Source organism: Chiloscyllium punctatum, chromosome 17, assembly GCF_047496795.1.
Source record: "Chiloscyllium punctatum isolate Juve2018m chromosome 17, sChiPun1.3, whole genome shotgun sequence".
In the NCBI taxonomy this organism is placed as follows: Eukaryota; Metazoa; Chordata; class Chondrichthyes; order Orectolobiformes; family Hemiscylliidae; genus Chiloscyllium; species Chiloscyllium punctatum.
Window position 1 is genome coordinate 91,933,129 of NC_092755.1, and position 19,637 is coordinate 91,952,765.

The following is a 19,637-nucleotide window of genomic DNA, read 5'->3' on the forward strand; positions in this document are numbered from 1 at the left end:
AATCGTGTAATAGCAGCACCATGTAAGCCAATGGGGCCGGAATCACTTTTTGTCCAATACAGGTAAGCAAAGTTCACATTCTACAAATAAAGGTCTAAATTCTTCAATTGTGTTATAGCCAATTCATGTTGAAGAAACAAACCTCATGTGTCTACCTGCAGCACATAGACTGCAGAGGTTCAAGAAGGTAGCTCACCACCACCTTCTCAAGGGCAACTAGGGATGGGCAAAAAAAAACTGGCCCAACCAGCAATGCATATTTCCCACGAGTGAATTTTAAAAAGTTACTGTTACACAGAATATGTATAATATATTACACTTTGAAACATTAGCATTTAATTCTACGTCATTATTGTTTCAACATAATTTGGAGAGTAATCCATACCTACAAGTTAATAATTAGCTTTTTATGAATTTTCTTTGGCACCCTTACTTTGCAAACTGTATAAGTTGTTTGCTCTTGAGAGCACTTTTATGGCTTGTTGTTGGATTGAAAGCTTATTGTAAGGATCGATTAAACACTGCTGCAATATTTCTGTTGCATATTCTGTTTACATTTTAATAGTAGCTAGGACATTTCCACCTCTTTGAGGAGTTGGTTCTCAGTAAGAAATGTTACCATACTGAGTTGAACAATTGTCTGCACAGCAACTATTGGGTGAAACTTCTCTTAAATCTTTTTTTATTGGAAAGGAACATTAATTTTACCAAAATATGATGTTCTTCTGTTACTCCTTAATTATGTATTAAGAGTGAGGTGGCCCAGCAGTTGCCAGACGTTTCTACAGCATTCCCATGTTGCAGTGGAGTCCCTTGTTTCCAATCCATATTCATTCAAGAAATCACAAAAATGTCTCTCATGAATAGTGGTGAAAATGCCACAATGTTTTTCTCCCTAAGCTTTGGATCACATTATTGGTAAAGAAGGAGCTTTTCTCTGTCCCAAGCTGCAATATTCTGACCTGGCACTAATGTTTGATGTTAATGCTGGCTGTCTGATAAGGGATTAAGTTTCACTTCTGAGGTCCTTCTGGCAGCCATATACAGAGTGGCTTTCAAATGGAGGATAGAGTGAAGAAGCTGGAACTGTTCTCCTTGGAGTGAAGAAGACTGAGAAGAGTTATAATAGAGGTTTTCAAAATCATGAGTGGACTGGACAAAATAGATAAGGTAAAGCTGTTCCACTCGTCAAAGAAATGAGAATGAGAATGAGAAGGCACAGGTTTGAACAAAGCAACCGTGATGTGAGAAAAAAACTGTTACACACAGCAAATTTGTTGGGTTTGGAAAATGCTTCAAAATATGATGCAGGTCGGTTAAATTAAGGCATTGGAGAGGGGCAATGGATGATGATTATTTGAATAGAAATGGAGTGTAAGGCTATGGGGGAAAGGCAGGAGATGTAGGGGTATGGGTGGGTTACGCTTCGACGGGGCGGTGTGGACTTGTTGGGCCGAAGGGCCTGTTTCCACACTGTAAGTAATCTAATCTAAAAAACTCTCTTCTCATTTGATGTGGGCAGCACGGTGGCACAGTGGTTAGCACTGCTTCCTCACAGCGCCAGAGACCCGGGTTCAATTCCTGCCTCAGGCGAGTGACTGTGTGGAGTTTGCACATTCTCCCCGTGTCTGCGTGGGTTTCCTCCAGGTGCTCCGGTTTCCTCCCACAGTCCAAAGATGTGCAGGTCAGGTGAATTGGCTATGCTAAATTGCCCGTAGTGTTAGGTAAGGGGTAGATGTAGGGGTATGGGTGGGTTGCGCTTCGGCGGGGCGGTGTGGACTTGTTGGGCCGAAGGGCCTGTTTCCACAGTGTAAATAATCTAATCTAATCTAATTAGGGAATAGAACCAGCACAGGCGTGATGGGCTGAATGGCTTCCTTCTGTAATGTAGCAGATCTGTGATTCTGCTCAGTTTATTACACCTCAGACTTCTGGGACCCTTGCTTGGTTTACTGAGTGAATTAATTTCCTGTACTTTTACCCAGAGATATAAGCTTAGATTCAGTTTCCTAGCCCCAACTCTTTTCCTGTTATTTCAGTCTTTCACAATTTTAAACTGTTCAATCATGATGTTTGGTGGTGCTCAGCCTACTGCAAAGAAACTAAATTGTTTAGTAGTAAACAGACATAAATTATAAATCGGTCAGCCTATTTGTGCGAGACATGCCATCATGACCATTCGTGGAGCTTGATATAAACTATTTAAAGGAATGCAAATCATAAAACATATGATTAGAGTGTTGTTAATTCCGCTTAATACCGGAATCCCAGTTTATAACTGCACTTTGTTCTGGGCAAAGACACAAGTCTAACGTTGCATTGGTACCTGAAGCAGAAGCCATAAAGAACCAAACACACACGGGCTGGGAAATGTATTCTTAGCTGGTTAATAAATTAAACTGAGAATAAAGTGAAATCATTAGAACCTCCACTGACCACTTCAGATGAGCTCTCATTTCTAATATTGTTAAAGTGTCCTCCAGCTTTTATCCTGTATTTTTAGTAACTAGTTCTCGTACAAAACTGATCTTTTATATTCGGTCGACGTTGTACTTAGTGTTGCTATTGTTATCGAAGCATGCTGTTTGCAGCATGTGCTAGGGTTTTCAGTACTCAGCACACTTGTGTTTTACAATGAGTGGCTCTAATAAAAGTTGGTGCATCTGGGTTGCGCACTGCGAGTTAGCATCCATGCGTTAGTGCTCGTTCAGTCAGCTATGCCAATAGTTCAAATGGTCAAGCTCTCCATTGAATGAGAGAGCTGTAAAGATTCGCCTCTGGAACCACAGCGTTCTTTGTTCTCGCTAGAAAATAATCTGCAATCTAGTGTAACTTTAAAAAACAATTCTACCTGGTTTGGGGGGAGGGGCGAAAATTAGTGGGTGGATGGTTGAAAGAGGAAGACTTGTTGAGTCCCTAAGATCATAATCATTAAATCGACAAATTTCATTCATTATAAAATACATGAGAGCAAGGATTTTATTTGAGAGGAAAGAAACCGGCTCCACTCGTTTGTTTTGAAAGGAGGAGTTGTTAAAGAGAGAGCATTGCTGCCAACTTATTAACCTGGTGGTATAATGTGTGAGGTTGGACTTTCACCGAGCGGTCATGCTTCTGTGGAGAATAGATATTGCTAGTGGGGTTTCAATGACGATCTATCTTTCTCTCGCGTATAAATGATTGTTCGATATCACAGACATAAATTGTAAACATTTTTCTACCTACTGTTAAGTTAACTTGCCTTTAATTTACTTTTAAGCATTGTTTGCTCTTTATAATATTTGATTTTGCATTCCGTCCTTATTTAATATCCATTAAATTGAAGTAACATAAAGTACTCGAGGGCCCTCTGCTGGGCTGAGATATTAACGAGCAGGAAAGAATAAACCCTCTAATTAAAGTGCACTCCAACATTAAAGTGTTGGGCCCTTACATTCTGCTAAAAGTGAGTGAACTTTATATACGTTGTTGGAGTTTTCTTTTAATTCGTTGAATTTCTTTCTCGGTCTTTGTGGGATTTGAACCTGCGTCTCCAGAACATTAGAATCAGAACCAAAAATAGAAATTGCTGGAAAAACTTAGCAGATCTGGCAGCAACCGTGGAGAGAAATCAGAGTTAATGTTTTAGGTCTAGTGATCCTTCTTCAGAACATTATCTGGACTCTGAATTACTATCCCAGTGATATTTCTACTACCCACCATTTCCCTAACTTCTTTCACCAAGAAAGCAGCGCCTCAGATGCATGGCAACAGCATCACCTCCAAGCCACACATCACTCTGATTGAACCAGATTGTGTTCCTCCCCTGTCATTGGGTTAGAAATCCTTCCAACAGCACAGCAGGTGTTCTTGCATCTGTAGTTCTGAATAAATCACATTGGACTTGAAACATTAACGGACCCACTTGGCTTCTCCTGCAAATCCTGTTCTCAGATCTGTCATAGTTCACAAAGGCAGGTCAGTCTTACCACCTCCAGAGCAATTAAAGATGAGTTTCAAATGCTGGCCTAGCTAGTGACGCCCACTTCCTGGAAGCAAATAATGAAACATTCTACTATATTCTACAGCAGTAGACGACACTCAAAAGAGAGATTTTAAATAATCCCCAATGTCTATCTAGGGCTATTAGCATTTTCCATGCCAGATTAATCTATGATTCAGATTTGCCCTGAAATTTGCAAATACCTGCAGTTTTTTCTTCCTCCCTCAAGTCAATCTTTATCCTTGGGAAGGTATTCCTGGCCCTCCTGCATCCACTCCTTGTTGCACTGACACTGACTCTGATTCCAGTTCTGATCAGCAGCTAAAGTGAACTCTACAGAATAATTAATTTGCAGAATAAGGCCTTTTAGCCTATCATGCCTGCACTGGCTCTATTATTTAGTAGGGCTCTATTACCTAGTGCCAATCTCCTACCTTTCCTCCATATACCTGCGCACCATTACTATCCAAAAAAATCCAATGCCCACTTGAACGCTTCAATTAAACCTACCTCCACCACATTTCCACTCAGAGTATTCCATACCCAAATACTTGTAGAGTGTAAAAGATCTTCCTCACATCGTTTGCACATCTCTTTAAATCAATACCCTTTTGCTCGTTCTTTTTACAATGAGAACCAGCTTCACTCCATCTATTTTATCCAGTCCAGTCATGATTGAAACCCTCTATCAAATTTTCTCTCAGCTTTCCTCAGTCCATGGAGAACAGTTCCCAATTTCTTCATTCTGTCCTCATTTGCAAGTCACTCAGTATACAGTTGTCAGTAGGTGTTTAGAAAATGTATTTTACAACCAGAAACAGCTTCACTCTATCTACTCTGTCCAGCTAGCACATAATTTTGAAGAGGAGTCTGAACTTCATATTAAGGGAAGCCCAGATGTGGAGACCTCAAAGTTGCTCCTCAGCAACACTGAGAAAGCCCTGCAGCCTGTAAGCAGTGAGAAGTCTCAGGCTCTGTCTGTGTCTAAGATTCCAACCAAGATTGCTGGGCAAGGAACATTTAGATTAAAACAGTGTGAAAATGAGAAACTGTTCATGTTTCACATCCATTATGATTTCTTCAAATTTCCAGCGTCTGTAGTATTTTGCTTTTGTTGGAAGGAGCTATTTTAGTCATTTCATCCTGTTCACCAAATATTTAATCATATTTCATGCATGATTTGTTTCTATTGTAATGCACAGAAGCAAGGGTTAAATAATTAAAAGATATTTTATTAGAACTCCCATTAAACTGCAGGGTAGAAAAAATGTGCTCAGTTTCACAGAGTGAGCAGCAATTCCCTGAATTTACAAAGAGGGTTTTGGATGTCAGCAACGTTACAAAAATGGACACTAGTCATTTGGCACATCTCATTGTAAATCTGGAAACACATGTCCAACATTGACTTAAAGGGAGATTTCAGTTTTTTGACCAATTTCACCTTTAAAGGAAAATCTGTTCTCCTGCCTTCTCTTAATTATCATTTAGTTGAACAGAACATCAAGAAAAGTGAACCGGGAAAAAGATGCAGCTAAACTAAACCATATAGATGACATCTACTTTCAGGTACTAATTTCCATCTTTTCACCTCGATACTTTTAAACAAAACTTCTCCACATAAATCAGCAAGTGTTCCTTGAAAAAAACCCTGTTGATCTATTTATTTTATACCGATCAAACTAATATGGCCACTTATTTTGCAGTTAGTCTTGAAGATTTATCATAAACAGAAAAGAAGTTTTCAGTAAACGAGCTATGAATTTACCTGCCAACTTTTAAATATAATTAGATGTAGAATAGGCTGGTCCTACAATCATATTGCACAATTTAAAATACGAAACGTCAACTGACAGGTTGGTTTCAAGACAACACAAGTAGATAAATAGTGACTATGCTGTGCTTACCCCCAGCCACTCAAATGCCACTGACCCACCTTTCCAATATTCATCTGCTGGTCACAGCAATTACTCATGTGAACCTAGAGAATGCCAGCAGTTCACCAACTGGACTCAGCCAGGGCTGAGTCTGAACATACGTGGCACTAGCATCCAACCACAAATGTTTTACAGTGAGGATAATTTGATAAGAATCAAGGTCACCATGTATCACTAATGCCCCCATTTCCCTCCAATTCCATTGTCGGCTCCTTCCCCACCACCACTGAAATCACTTATAGCAGCTCAGCTGACTTAGCAAAGGCATGGAATTAAAAAAGGGGGTTCTGGATTAGTGTTGCTGGAAGAGCACAGCAGTTCAGGCAGCATCCGAGGAGCAGTAAAATCGATGTTTCGGGCCTTCATCAGGAATAAAGAAGGGGGATTGTCTGTCTAGCTTTGTGAGTACTGGGTAATAATAAATGGGCAATCACAAGGAGCTGAAATGTGTTTTTTAAACAGTACAAACAAATACCGTAGATACAATATAGTGCCTTTTGCACAGTAAAGTTGGTCAAAAGCTGCAATTTCCCATCAAATATAGCACTTTTGGTTGTAATCAATAAGACAAGCACTTTTGTAGATATATATATATATATAGATAAATCTTACATTTTGCCTCATTCACCTACATCGCAGTGCAATGTATCTTGAAATATTTTATATTATTGGCTTGCATATCTACATAACACAATGTTAACACTTAAAATCAATTGACAGATAAAATAATAAAGTATACAAAAAATATAAACTGATCAACAAGCAGGGAATGTTGGATGAAAGTATTTTACATTTTTTAATCTGGAATTGACTAGGATGATTTCTTTCATTATTATTGTTGTAATTTTTAATAAGAAGTTCCTCTCTCTAATGAGAGAACAACCCTTTGGTCCAGTAGAACTATGGCAACTTTTAAGTTTAAAACCACCACATACTTTTTGGCTGTGGAATGAAACCATTCAGAAAGTGACCACTTTCAATATCAGTGTTCTCCAAGTGAGCCACTTGGTCCAATTTCCTGTTTGCTCTATAAAATATTTAATAATGCTCTTTCACTGAAGCAATACTCTAATTCTTTTTTAAAGTAGAAGCTGTGGAGAACTCAGCTTCACCAATGGTTGGAAATGGATAAGTCCACATTCTGATCACCCTCCATGTGAAGACTTCCTTTCTAGCATCACCTTTAACTATTTTCTGCAATTATCTAAATTTCTGTTTCTGGTTACCATTTCATTGACAAGAGGAAACAATCACTAATAGCTTTTAGACCTTATGAATTATGGTTACATAACTAGATCAGCCTTTCAAAAACCACAAATGCTCAAGCCTCACTTGGGATAGTAATCTTTACACTCTGCTAATATTTTAGTGAACCTCTGTTTCACCTTTCCTAATATGGAGCCCCTTAAGAATCCTAGATGTTTCAATAAGATCAACTCTCATTCCTCTAAACTCCAGGGAGTAGAGACACAACCTGTTCAGACTTTGCTCATAAAATAATCCCTCCATACTAAGGATTATCCCAGTGAGCCTTCCCTGAACTGCCTCCAATTAAATAATATCTTTCCTTAATAAGGGGACCAGTTGTACCTGTACAGTATCAACTACTAATGATGGATTGCTTAATGATGTGTTTTAACAATGTGGTATGGCAAGGTATGTCCAGCATGGGTTCATTGGGTGATTTCCAATCACTCACAGATCTAAACTGCTGCTTCAGGATAAATGTATCAAGTAATTTTCCACAACTATTATTCATCCTTCTCTCGCACCATGCATAACACTAGTTTGTTTTATTGATGTGAGTAGGGGTTTGAGTGAGCAGGTCTTCTGCAAGCAGTTGGCTGACAGTGTTGTGCAACATAGGAATGCTAAAAATGAACATTCCTTTCCTGAATAAGGGCTCATTTTTAATGAATATTCTTTTCTTCATTCCTGTGTCATGGGCCAGGCCAGCATTTATTCCTATCCCTCTTAGTTACCTATTTGTTAATCATCCCTATTAGCCCTGAGGGCAGTTAAGTATCAACCACATTGCTGTGGGTCTGGGGTCACACCTAAACCAAACCAGGTAAGGATGGAAGTTTCCTTCCCTAAAGGACATTAGTGAACCAGATGGGTTTTTCCTGACAATGTCTTCATTAGATTCCTAATTCCAGATATTTATGGAATTCAAATTTCACAATCTACCACAGCAGAATATGAACTTGTGTCCCCAGGACATTTGCTGACTTTCTGGATTAATAGTCTAGTAATATACCACTTGTCCATCATCTCCCTGAGGTGATGTTTATCCAACACTTGACACATCTCATTAAATAGTAATGTAAATATCAAATGAGTGATGATCACTACCCCTTTATTTCCTTGTCTTGCCCAATGTAGTTTCAGCTATAATCTATTGGAACAGGAATCTAATGCAGTAGATATTGGTCTTGAGGTATTCAGGGGAAAGAATAAAACCGTCTACTCACCCCTGGCCTGGTGCCAAAGTCAGTGGCAAGCTGATGGATCTGAAAGAAGCCCACTGCCAGCTGGCACCATTCACTGGGAAGGAGCTCCAGCCCTCGAAAGCTCTTGGACAGTAGCTCCTGCAGTGCCTGCTCCCAGTGGTGGTCATTGGTTCTGTAGGTAGACCCAAAAAGGACGAAGTATGGGTCCCAAAGTCTGAGGTGCTGGGTTGTGAAAGAGTTGGAAAGCTCGAGGAGGGAATCAGGGGTTGGGTCTTCCGACGTAGACAGGTAGGATGGTAGACGGAGGTTCAATCTTTCGGGGAGGATGTGCTCTTTTTGCGCAAAAGGCACTCCCTGAAAACAGTGTTCCCCTTTACCTCCTGATGTTTCATAAATAAAATGCCTGGCCAGTCCTACCCATCTACTTGTGCCAATAGGGAGGCTGAGCTGCTGATTCCAACATGTGCACACTCTGTGTTAAGGGGTGAGTTCAGAGATTGATTAGGCACTTGGCCAATGTTACACACCCACCATAAATACCTGTCCCACTGTCTTCAGAACTTTGTTTTTTCTTTATTCATTCAAGGGCTGTGGACATTGCTAGCTAGGTAGCATTTATTGCCCAAAGGGCAGTTAAGAGTCAACCAAATTGCTGTGGGTCTGGAATCACATGTAGACCAAATTAGTAAGGATGGCCATTTCCTTCTCTAAAAGACGTTAGTGAACCAGCTGGGTTTTTCTGACAATTGATTCTTGATCATCATTTGACCCCTAATTCCAGAATTTGTTTTTGTTGAGTTCAAATTCTGCAGTGGTGGAATTTAAACCCAGGTCCCCAGAACATCACCTGGGTCAATGGGTTAACAGTTCAACGCTAATACCACTAGGCCATCACCTCCCACAAGGAAAAAGGAACAATCAGATGGGTTATTGTCTGTTCCTGTCTCCTCTGTTCACTTCCTGATCTCAGATGTGCTTCACACAGAGAATGCGTGGAGGAGGAGATTTGGAACTGTGAACAGGCTGTGTATTATGGTGATTGTACCAGCGATGGGATTGTCACTCACCAAAACACATCGTCTGATGACAGCTAGGGAATAAGTAATACCACACACTCCTCACAAATTCTGTTCAACTCTGCATTATGAATCTGCCAGAAAGCCAGCATGAGTAACCTGGCCAAATATGATCCCAAATACTCCAGGCATCCACAGTCATATTGGATTATCACAAAGACAGGAGACAAGAGGAGGACATGTTGATGGAGTGAAATGATAAAGGATAGAAAGCCCATAGCAATAAACCCTGGCGTGGACCTGCTGCGTTGAATGGCCTGTTTCTGCACTGTAAGTGGTATATAATTCAAATATCACTTGCCTAATATTATAGACTAAATTCCTATCAATAAACAAATTTGTGTTGCCCTTGTTTCATAATATCAACATAGAAAAGTACTTTTAACATCACATTTAAGGTCCACCTTAAAATCTGCAGCCTTCCCTTAGAAGCAGCACTCAGTTTGAGACTAGTCTAGTTTACAGTGACTGTGATTAGAGGCTAGTTTTATCTTGAGGTACACAAGAGGGAATGAGCAGGCTGTAAACACAGGCATGGGAGGAGTTAACACGTTTTCTGACTTCACAAAAAAGTATTAAAAATCTATTCAGGCAGCCCCTGTGGTTCCTTTAAGGCTAAGTCAGTTAATGTCAGCACAGACAGTGTATAATCCACTATGTCTACCACTCACCCCCTCACAACTGGGTGATGATAAGATCTTGATTTCCATATTACATGTGGTCTCCTATTGAACCAGGCAAGGAATCCAACCACCTCTTTTACAATCCTAATTTGAGAGCATGGTGCCTTTAGTGCTATTGCAAATAGAGTGATGAGTTACAAGCCAATTTAATGCCCAGTGTAACCCCATTTATGCCCAGAGCATTTAAATTTGGGAAGAGGTGGAAATTTAGGTGATAAATTAGTGGAATTATTTATCTAATAAAGAACCTGCTCTAAGTCCATGGGTTATGAAAATCAGACAGATTCATGGACAAATGATCTGCTCGACCAGCTAAAGCTGAATAGTCAGGTAGTCCAATACCTACTTTTTTTTAAATGAATAATCAAGGTCAACACGGATTCTCCTCAACAGAGGCAGAATATATGTGTATTTGATAGTGCAACAAATCTACAATTGCAAAGCTACAGATCATATCAGCAAGCCATAAGAGCCAAGCATGGTGTTATTTAGCTATCATTATCCCTTTTATATTATGTACAAATTTATACATGGGGGATGATATTCTCCTGTGTAGCATGTCACAATATCTTATTACTTTCCTGAGGATTTTTTCTATCTGAGTTGTCTTTGCTGAGAATGGATTCGGGGTAGAACCAATCAATCACGTGTTGGCTGGTTTTGGGTCAGTTACACAGCCAGACAAGTAGCAATTTGTGCTTCTGCTGATCCCACTCTGCCTAGTAACAGAGGCTGATTGGAGGGTTTACAAAAGCTCACTTCAATTTAGCTGTATACAAAAAGAGTGTTCACATGAGAGCAGTGTCTTCAGTATCTCCCAGTGGAAATGGAAATTGTAGGCACTCCTGAGTGAGAGAGTTGGTGCACACCCAACTCAGTTACAAGGAACTGGACAATAGCATAGTAAATGCAAACATTAATAAAGTCCTCTTGCTCTCTCCGCCTTACTTTTATGAATATCCAGTCCAGTGGCTGGAGGAGAAAGGATAGAGCACAAATAATTCTTCTGCATGGATATCCAGTCCTGTACTAAGCATTATAAAAACATACACCAATGTGTTTATCCCATAATGCAGAGACCATACAGTGAAATGTCTACTGTGAGCAGAATCTGCCTCATGCTTCTATGAAATCAGAAACACTCGCAGAAATTCAACCCCATAGATCTAACACCTGTGGCATTATATTATTTGATGAAAAACAACGATGGAGATGGAGTGAGGAGACGGTGAATAAACTTGGTGCAGTCAGTCCCTGCTCCCAGGAAGACATTACTGCAGAACAGCAGAGTGGAAAATGACTTCACAACAGCTGAGTGAGGGAAGTAAATATTTCCAAGATAGTCTGTTCTTAATTGGCACAAACATTCTAGTGTTGAGCATCTTGAACTGGAATATACTGTGTACAGATCCCTACAAGGGACAGCGTGTGTCATGTGGCACTAACTTTCAATCATAAACATTCCCTTGTAAGAACCTCAACCTGATTTTGAATTGGTTCTGACTTTGTCAGTTCAATTCCAGCATCTATCAAATAACATAAATAATTAAATGTGTGTTTCATCTTTCTTCCGGTGGCTATGTTGCTGCCAATTTCCATCTCCATATTTCCTTTCCAACGCAAGATGCTCCATTCTCACCACATAATCATCAGGACGAGAACTTTTATTCAACTCCACAACACGCGGAACCACAGTTGACCAGCGGTCTGCATAAATAGAGATATAGGTGGTAGTTAATTGACAAAGTCAGCCAACCCCTAGATTGCTCCCTGACAGACTATCACCGCACACACTACAAAAAGATAATGCCTCACAAATGCTGACCTTTGGAATTAGTTATGTCTAAAAAACAAAAGCAACAGAAGCCCAAATTTTCCCAGTTTTAATTCATCATTAAAAAGTATCTCAGATTCCAAGAGGTTATTTTTCATCTGATGTACATCAGATATGTGTCAATAAACAATTTACAGCCTGGAAGAGTCAATGAAAGGTACCAGATTTGGGACTTCCCCTTCAGATCGAGAAGTTTTAGTCTGAATTTGTGGCGCATGTATGGTGCCCTGGTCCAGGCCAACTTTTCCAGAGTCAGGGGCTGGACAATACCAGGTGGAAGCTGACAGGCTCTTTAGTGGCCAACAAACATTGGAACTTCTTAAAAAAACATGTGTACAATGGAGTGTTCTTGTTAAGAGCTTGAAATGTTAAAGGAATTATATAAATGCAAATAATTCTTGTTGTCCACAAGCTTTTGGCCTCTTTAAGATTTACATGATCCAGGCGGGCTATGCTTCATGCTGGACAGCTTGACCTTGAACAGAAAATCCAGGCCTTTGTTACCATGCTCAATTAATTTATGAACAGAACATTACTTAATAGTAAGTTTGAGGTTTTCACATGTTTTCTATAAACTAGTTTTCCTTTATTCTTTTGTCTGTCCCCAGGACATTATACCTTTGGCTTGAGTTTATTGATTGGATTGGAAGTTAGAATGTAATGAAACCTGTACGAAAATGAACACTTCTTACAAAACTGACACATTCACAGACCCAAACGACTTGTGTGGTGCATACACAAGAGCCATTCTGAAACCATGGACATCCACAATTAATGAACTGGGACAGCTTTCAATACACCAAACCTTTTTACAAGTTAACCACGGGAGGCAGCTTGCTGCAACGTTGCTGTACCTGGAGATTTCGCTGATTCAGGATCACTTCCCAAGCAACCTGCTTCCTTCATGCCCCTAAATTCTCATGAGGTTTATGGTGATTGCAAGGCAACAAGTTTTGTTCTCTACCCAGCATGCATATGAATAGAGAAACCAGCCTATCTCCAGGAATGAACGCTTGTACTGCTCTGTCCTGGGGACTATGGATGCTGGAAAAATAACTCCCAATTCTACCGAGGCTTTTCCATATCTAGGACAGCTGTTACCAGCACCTACATTGCCTTTAATTTACAGGTTTCACTGCATTTTGATATATCAATGGCTTTTTTGTAACAACAAGTGTAATTGTAGCTTACCTCGCCGTAGCCGCCCAATGGTGTGAGTAAAACCAGCGTCATATTGGTAGGTGTCACTCCTACCTGGATCTTCATTAATAATTCCAACATTTTGGTTCCAATGAGACCAGTTGACCTCATCCACTCTGGAATATACACAGAAGCATCAATGTCACTGTTTCTGTTGAGTGTAGGCAGTATTGCGAAATGGGAGAAAGAAATATGATCATATAAAATTATCATAGCAACAAAAGCCAGTTTGTGTACAAACCTTGCCCAGTTGGCCAGTGGCTAATACTTCAGGCCCAGAGTTTTGTGGCTGCCCAATGCCACAATGTGCAGAAACCCAAGGGACAGGATTTAACCTTTTGGGTTGGAATCTCACATTGGGGTCAAATGGAGGTTGAAACCTCAAACTTTGTGGAAAGCAGTCAAGCCGCATTAGTTTTGGCTAATGGGAGATAATTAATTAGTGATCACAGAGTGGGTTTGCCATCCAATTGACAACAGGCAGGATCCCTCCAAAATGAAATGAGCTGTAGATTCCCACTCCAGGTCAGCAGCTCTCTCTGTATATTTTGCAAATTAAAAACAACCAAAAGTTGCCCTGGTGGCTACCTCCAGGGAGCAGATTTGGTTAAAGCTGCAGGGTGACTGGAATTTTCCAGCGATCTCTCTCAATTGGCTATTAAATAGCTTTAATTGGCTACCCACCACTTGGGGTCAGATTGCCCTTTGGCCACCAATCCTGGCTGTGGTCAAATGGTAAACAATGCCTTTGGCTGGAAGCCTGAAATACCACATTCATTCACCTACCTCAATGCTCACTCTCCATGCAACACCTGCCTACACCTCCTCACTCACCACTAACCCCCAACAGCAGCTAAAATAGTCTCTGTGCAAAAAGAACCAAAGAATTGTGTCTGTGGTACACATGGCGTGCAGAAGAAGACATCATTTTATACATAATGATGGTAGGGTGGAATGTTGCACTGTATGAACGTTGTATAAGATTGCACAGTTCCCAGTCTGATTCCATATTCTCATCTCCCCCCAACCCCCTGATAACTGACATTCTATCAATATAAAAAGTCTGCCTACTCCTATCTCAAATATTTTTTAATGAATCTTTTTCAGGAAGTACTCCAAAGACTGCTGATCCTCTGATAATATCCATTGTATTATTACTCTGCAAGAGGTTTATAAAGAAGCATTACTAAAAATCAATTTAAAGTTCCATCCCATCTCTCAGGTTCAATTCTAGGCCATTTTTTTCGCTCCCTTTGGATCAATATACAAATGAAATCAGTGAGCTCGACACTGATGAGGTTTACAACAGCTGTCAATTAGGGTTCTTGTGGTAGTGCCCCTAATTCTGGGTTAGGAAGCCTGGGTTCAATTCCCACCTGTTGCAGAGGTATGTAGTAATATGTCTGAACAGGTCCATTAAAATATCCACAATGGAAGTCAGGGAAATAGAAGGTTTAATGTTCAAGGTGGAAACTGTTTAGATGAAGGATCGCGACTCAAAGATTCATCTTGCGATTCAGTTGTTTCTGATATTTATTTTGCTGACACTATGCCCTGTTTGGATAGCGTGACTCCTTTTTGGGATGCTGAGCTGGTTTGTCAGTAGATGGTTGGAAGGGTCTTTCACCATTCCCTTAGGTTTCAAATTTATGGCCTTTTATTCAGATGACTGGAACCAGGCCATGCAATAAATCAGCCACAGTACCTCTTTACCAGTCACTGCGACTGTCCTGTGCATACACAACTATTAAATATAAGTTAAAAATAAATGAGTAATCTCTTTCTTACCGAAAGCACCATCTCCTGTCAGGAGTACCATCAGAATTGATTCCCACAGTAACCATCTCACCAGAACGAAACGCTTTCCTTAGAAACACTGGGAATGATCTCTCGATATCTAGGATTGTTGTAGCCCACTGAAATAATATCCAATATTTAATGTCAATATTAATTATCACTTTTACACAATCTGCATCAAGTGTACCCAATCTCTCACAGCAGGAGACTGGACACATGTAATTAGAAATGTTGAGTGGCCAACTAGATCACACAGTGCTCAAACTCCTGCACTACTTCCTCTTCCATTCACATTTCATTCATGAGGAGAAAGTGAGGACAACAGACGCTGGAGATCAGAGTTGAGAATGTAGTGTTGGAAAAGCACAGCAGGTCAGGCAGCATCCGAGGAGCAGGAGAGTCCACATTTCAGGCATAAGCCCTTCATCAGTAATAAACTCCCTGATGAAGGGTTTATGCCCAAAACATCAATTCTCCTGCTTCTTGGATGCCACCTGACCTGCTGTGCTTTTCCAGCACCACGCTCTCAACTCTGTCTCCTTCTTTCTCTTGCTCCCCCTCTCTTAGATTAGATTAGATTACTTATCAGTGTGGAAACAGGCCCTTTGGCCCAACAAGTCCACACCGACCCGCTGAAGCACAACCCACCCATTCCCCTACATTTACCCCTTTACCTAACACTAAGGGCAATTTAGCATGACCAATTCACCTAACCTGCACATCTTTGGACTGTGGGAGGAAACCAGAGCACGGGGAGAATGTGCAAACTCCACACAGTCAGTCACCTGAGTCGGAAATTGAACCCAGGTCTCTGGCGCTGTGAGGCAGCAGTGCTAACCACTGTGCCACTGTGCCGCCCCTTGTATCTGGACCATTCATATTGTGTTTTCTCACTGTCACTTCACTGAAGGAAAGCTTTGCTGACTGACAGGGAGAAAGTTAGCATGTGTCACACGCAAACACACAAGTTAAAAGCAGGAATAGGCCATTTGGCCCCTCAAAGCTAATCTGAAATCATGGCTGATCTGATTATTCCGCATTCCCACTTCCCCCTCCCCCGACAACCTGTCGCTATAAAAGGTCTGCCTACTCTTATCTCAAATATTTTAAGGAATCTTTTTCAGGAAGCGCTCCAAAGACAGATGATCCTACAATAGAAAAAAGTGTTTTCCTTATCTCTGTCACAAATGGTGACTCCCTTATCTTGAAACAGCAATCTCTAATTCTAGATTCTCCCACAACAGGAACTGTCCTCTCACAACCCTTGTGATCCATTTCGGGCCAGGAACATTGCCTGATTGTTTAATTCAACCCCAATGGCAAGATCAGTAGTACCATGCTGTCTGGAGCTTAGATAGGAAGTAGCTAGAAGCAGAGATCACAGATTTCAAAAAGATGCTTGTTTTTGACAAACCACAAAGCTTTTAAAGGATGTTATAAGCCTGACAGAAATGTATTTGGACCTTTCAGTATTCAAGGGATCTAGTATATGGGACCACTAGCATAAGACTGAATGCACACAATTTAGAAGAGATTGGGAGAAAATCCTTCACACAGACTTGGGTGTCTAGAATTCACACCAGCCTCTGTGGTGAAGGTGGGAACTATATCAAATTTCAAGATCAAATTAGGGAATTGAATGGGAGAGAGAACAGGTGAATGGCTATGGGTACAGGGTGGGTGGGTAAAACCAATTAGACCTATTTACTTGCATGGAGAGTAAATGCCGACAGAGAGTGTTGAAACTTCCATTTATGACTGTGAAATATTCAAAGAAAAAGATATAACTATGTTTACAATCTCTACACTGGTCAATCTTACCTGCAGTCTCCAGATTTGCTTGCTCTTCTTAGAGACCTGACCCACAGTTTCACCCATCAAAGCAATTAACATGTTCAGCAGGAGCACAAAGGTTAGGATAATGTAGGACACCAGAAGGATGACAAACACTATGGGGTACTTGGCATTGTTGATAACATCAAGGTCACCCATGCCAATGGTGAGTCGGAAAAGCTCCAGCAGGAACTTGCTGAATGACAAGTTGTCTCTACAGATGGGATATGTCGAACTCGTACAGTTGGGTGAGTCAGATGTTATGTCACAAGTTTGAAGTGTAATATCGTCACTGGGACAAGTCATCAACAGTGAGACCAAGGCTGGAATGGAAGTGACAGACATCACTATTAACATTTGTAACACATACATTTAAAAGCAGAGAAGTAAAAAACTTATATGGTTCCATAAATTTATTTTAGAACAGATTTCCATACTGTAGGGAATCTAATCATTTAATAACATGTTTTCTGAAGAAAGATTTGTTTTCTTTCTTTACACTTCCTGTTCCATTATGCATATTAAAACAAAAAAGCTGGATAGGTATCCTGCTTCTGTCAGTGTATCTAGATTGTGGTGTGGAAGTTAATCCCAGGACAACCATCCCAAAAGCAATCCAATCTGAACTCCTCCATAACCATCACTCAGAAGGAGCTTAACATGTGAGGATTCATGAGCATAAAAGCCATGTGCTACCACACCCCTCAACCTTACATGTTTCATCATTTTATAGCCCTTTTCCATTCTTTATAACAAGCCCCCAAAAGTTACACCTTTGCCAGTATTCACCCCAAGATGATCGCATTTAAAACATTACAAACCTGATGTGAAGCCAATCATGAACAACACGTAAACCAGAAGGAACCGGAAAAGGTCTTTAACCAAGATCTAAAAGAAAGGACACTTTTGTCAGGTAATTTAAATGTTCAATGGGATCAAAAGAATGAAGTTATAAAGGAAAGCAGCTGAATGGGTCTCCTGTGTGATATTCTGTAAATGTGACTGCAGTTTCTGGAGAGTACTACAGGGGTCAGCATAGCTACAAAATCCGATAAGGCTAAAACAAGTGGTTTGCTCAAACAAGCATGTTTCAAAGCCAAGATTGAGACTTTGAAAAACTTTGATAGTTTCTTCTGAAAGTGACTTTGATGTACTCAGGTTTCGTGGAGACAAGCTGATTCTGTGCCAGAAAAACCAAGAATATAAGCAAATCAATCTCTTTATCCATCCCTTCTACAGACTCGTAATTTCCTACCAGCTCTTCCTTCACAAAGCCAAAGGGTGAATGTACCAGTGGATGATTGCTGTGTTGAAGTACACCAGACACTGGCCGTCATCATCATGCACAGAAGGTCAAATTTGACTTCATGTCGAATGTACCAGCTACGGTTGCCAACAGTGTCAGTCACATTCCTGGAGGACAATCCCGTTCCTCATAACTGGCCTGCTCACATTCCTGCTTAAAATTCCACTTTTATGCCCCAATCTTTTTTTCTCTTCAATTGATAAAACAATGTCTGGTGATTAATCTTTAGTTCCCATGAACTCCTGGATAATCCTGGAGGGTTGACAACACAGCTGGTGACACTGAAAGATGACACATTAAATGGCATTGTAAGTGAGGCCATTCCCCATAATGTGTCTGGACCTCCTGGGCACCACTCCAGTTCCTCAATGTTCATTAAGAATAGGCATTAAAAGAGACTATGAATCCAAACATTTAACTGTGAGTGGGCTCTGGTCACAATGGTCCCAGCCCAAAATGATATCCAGAATTCACTTAGGCTCAGTGCCCAGGAAATCATCATACAGAATCCTGAAGCCACTAAAGGTTTATCAGCTCCTTGTTATGAACCAGACCCCCACAAAACATTTCAAGGAAGTAGCCCAGACCCTAACTTTGCTAGTTGTCTTAAGTAGGTGTAAGTGGATATTCTAGGAGAGATGTAGCTGGTCAAATTACTTATCTAGTTTTAAACAAAACAGAATTTATTTGCAAGATTACCGAAGGAAACAAACAAGAGAACTGAATACAGAACAACTTAACCTATCCAAAAACCCAACAGACTATACCAATTTAATGATGCTTTTCCAAATACTTGCAACAATTCCCATAAACACCCCTAGGCACAAAAGGTAAAATCAAACACAGGGTCTTACAGGAGAGAGAGGTGGCAGCAGGGAACACCTTCTTCCATGTACCTGTTTCTTAGATCAGCAGCCATAAAAACTGCCTGACTGCTTTCAGTGAACAGCCAGACTGCTAAAACCAAATCAAACCAGAGAAAAGTTGAACTGGGAGTACTGGCTACTCTGTTTTCATTATACAAGTGTTTTCTGAGGCAGTATCTGTTTGCTATAATCAGACTGGTCTTAAAACCCTTCAAACTTAGAGTTTCTGGAGTCTGTGTCTTTTACTACCTCTGAAAAAAAAAGCCAAGGACAACATCACCTTGTTAAAGGAGCAGCATCATCACACCCTGAATATGAAGTGTCTATTCTGCTTAGTTTTACCAGAGGCTGTGACAGTTCATGCTGAATGTGTGCTTAAATGGTCATTTTATAATTTTCATAAATTGCTTCTTAATTACCTTCATGGTAATCTCAGCCACTACAGGATTTGAACCTTTGCTGTTGGCATGACTGTATCACAAATCAGTCCTCCAGAATAACATGCAAGTCAATGGTCATACCAGATAAGAGTGTTTAAAGGCGTTTTCATGTCTTGTAGTTGGATCTTAGCTGCCCTCTGAAATAGCCAAACAAGCCACTCAATTCAAAGCAATTAGGGATAGGCAACAATATTTTCTGAAAGATCATTGCCTTTGAGAGGTGAGAATGAATA

The 19,637-nt window shown here is 40.4% G+C and overlaps 1 protein-coding gene across 1 annotated transcript in view; it reads right to left on the bottom strand.

Moving 5' to 3' along the window:
• Nucleotides 1-5,228: 5,228 nt before the first annotated feature.
• Nucleotides 5,229-19,637, bottom strand: part of trpv4 (transient receptor potential cation channel, subfamily V, member 4) — a 123,816-nt gene continuing 109,407 nt past the window's right edge. Inside the window, exons 12-16 of the mRNA XM_072587895.1 lie at nt 17,614-17,680; nt 16,781-17,115; nt 14,951-15,078; nt 13,154-13,278; nt 5,229-11,835 (exon numbers count right to left, since the gene is read on the bottom strand). Coding sequence (XP_072443996.1) covers nt 11,675-11,835; nt 13,154-13,278; nt 14,951-15,078; nt 16,781-17,115; nt 17,614-17,680 — 816 coding nt within the window. The 3' untranslated portion in view covers nt 5,229-11,674. The remainder of the gene's footprint in view (nt 11,836-13,153; nt 13,279-14,950; nt 15,079-16,780; nt 17,116-17,613; nt 17,681-19,637) is intronic.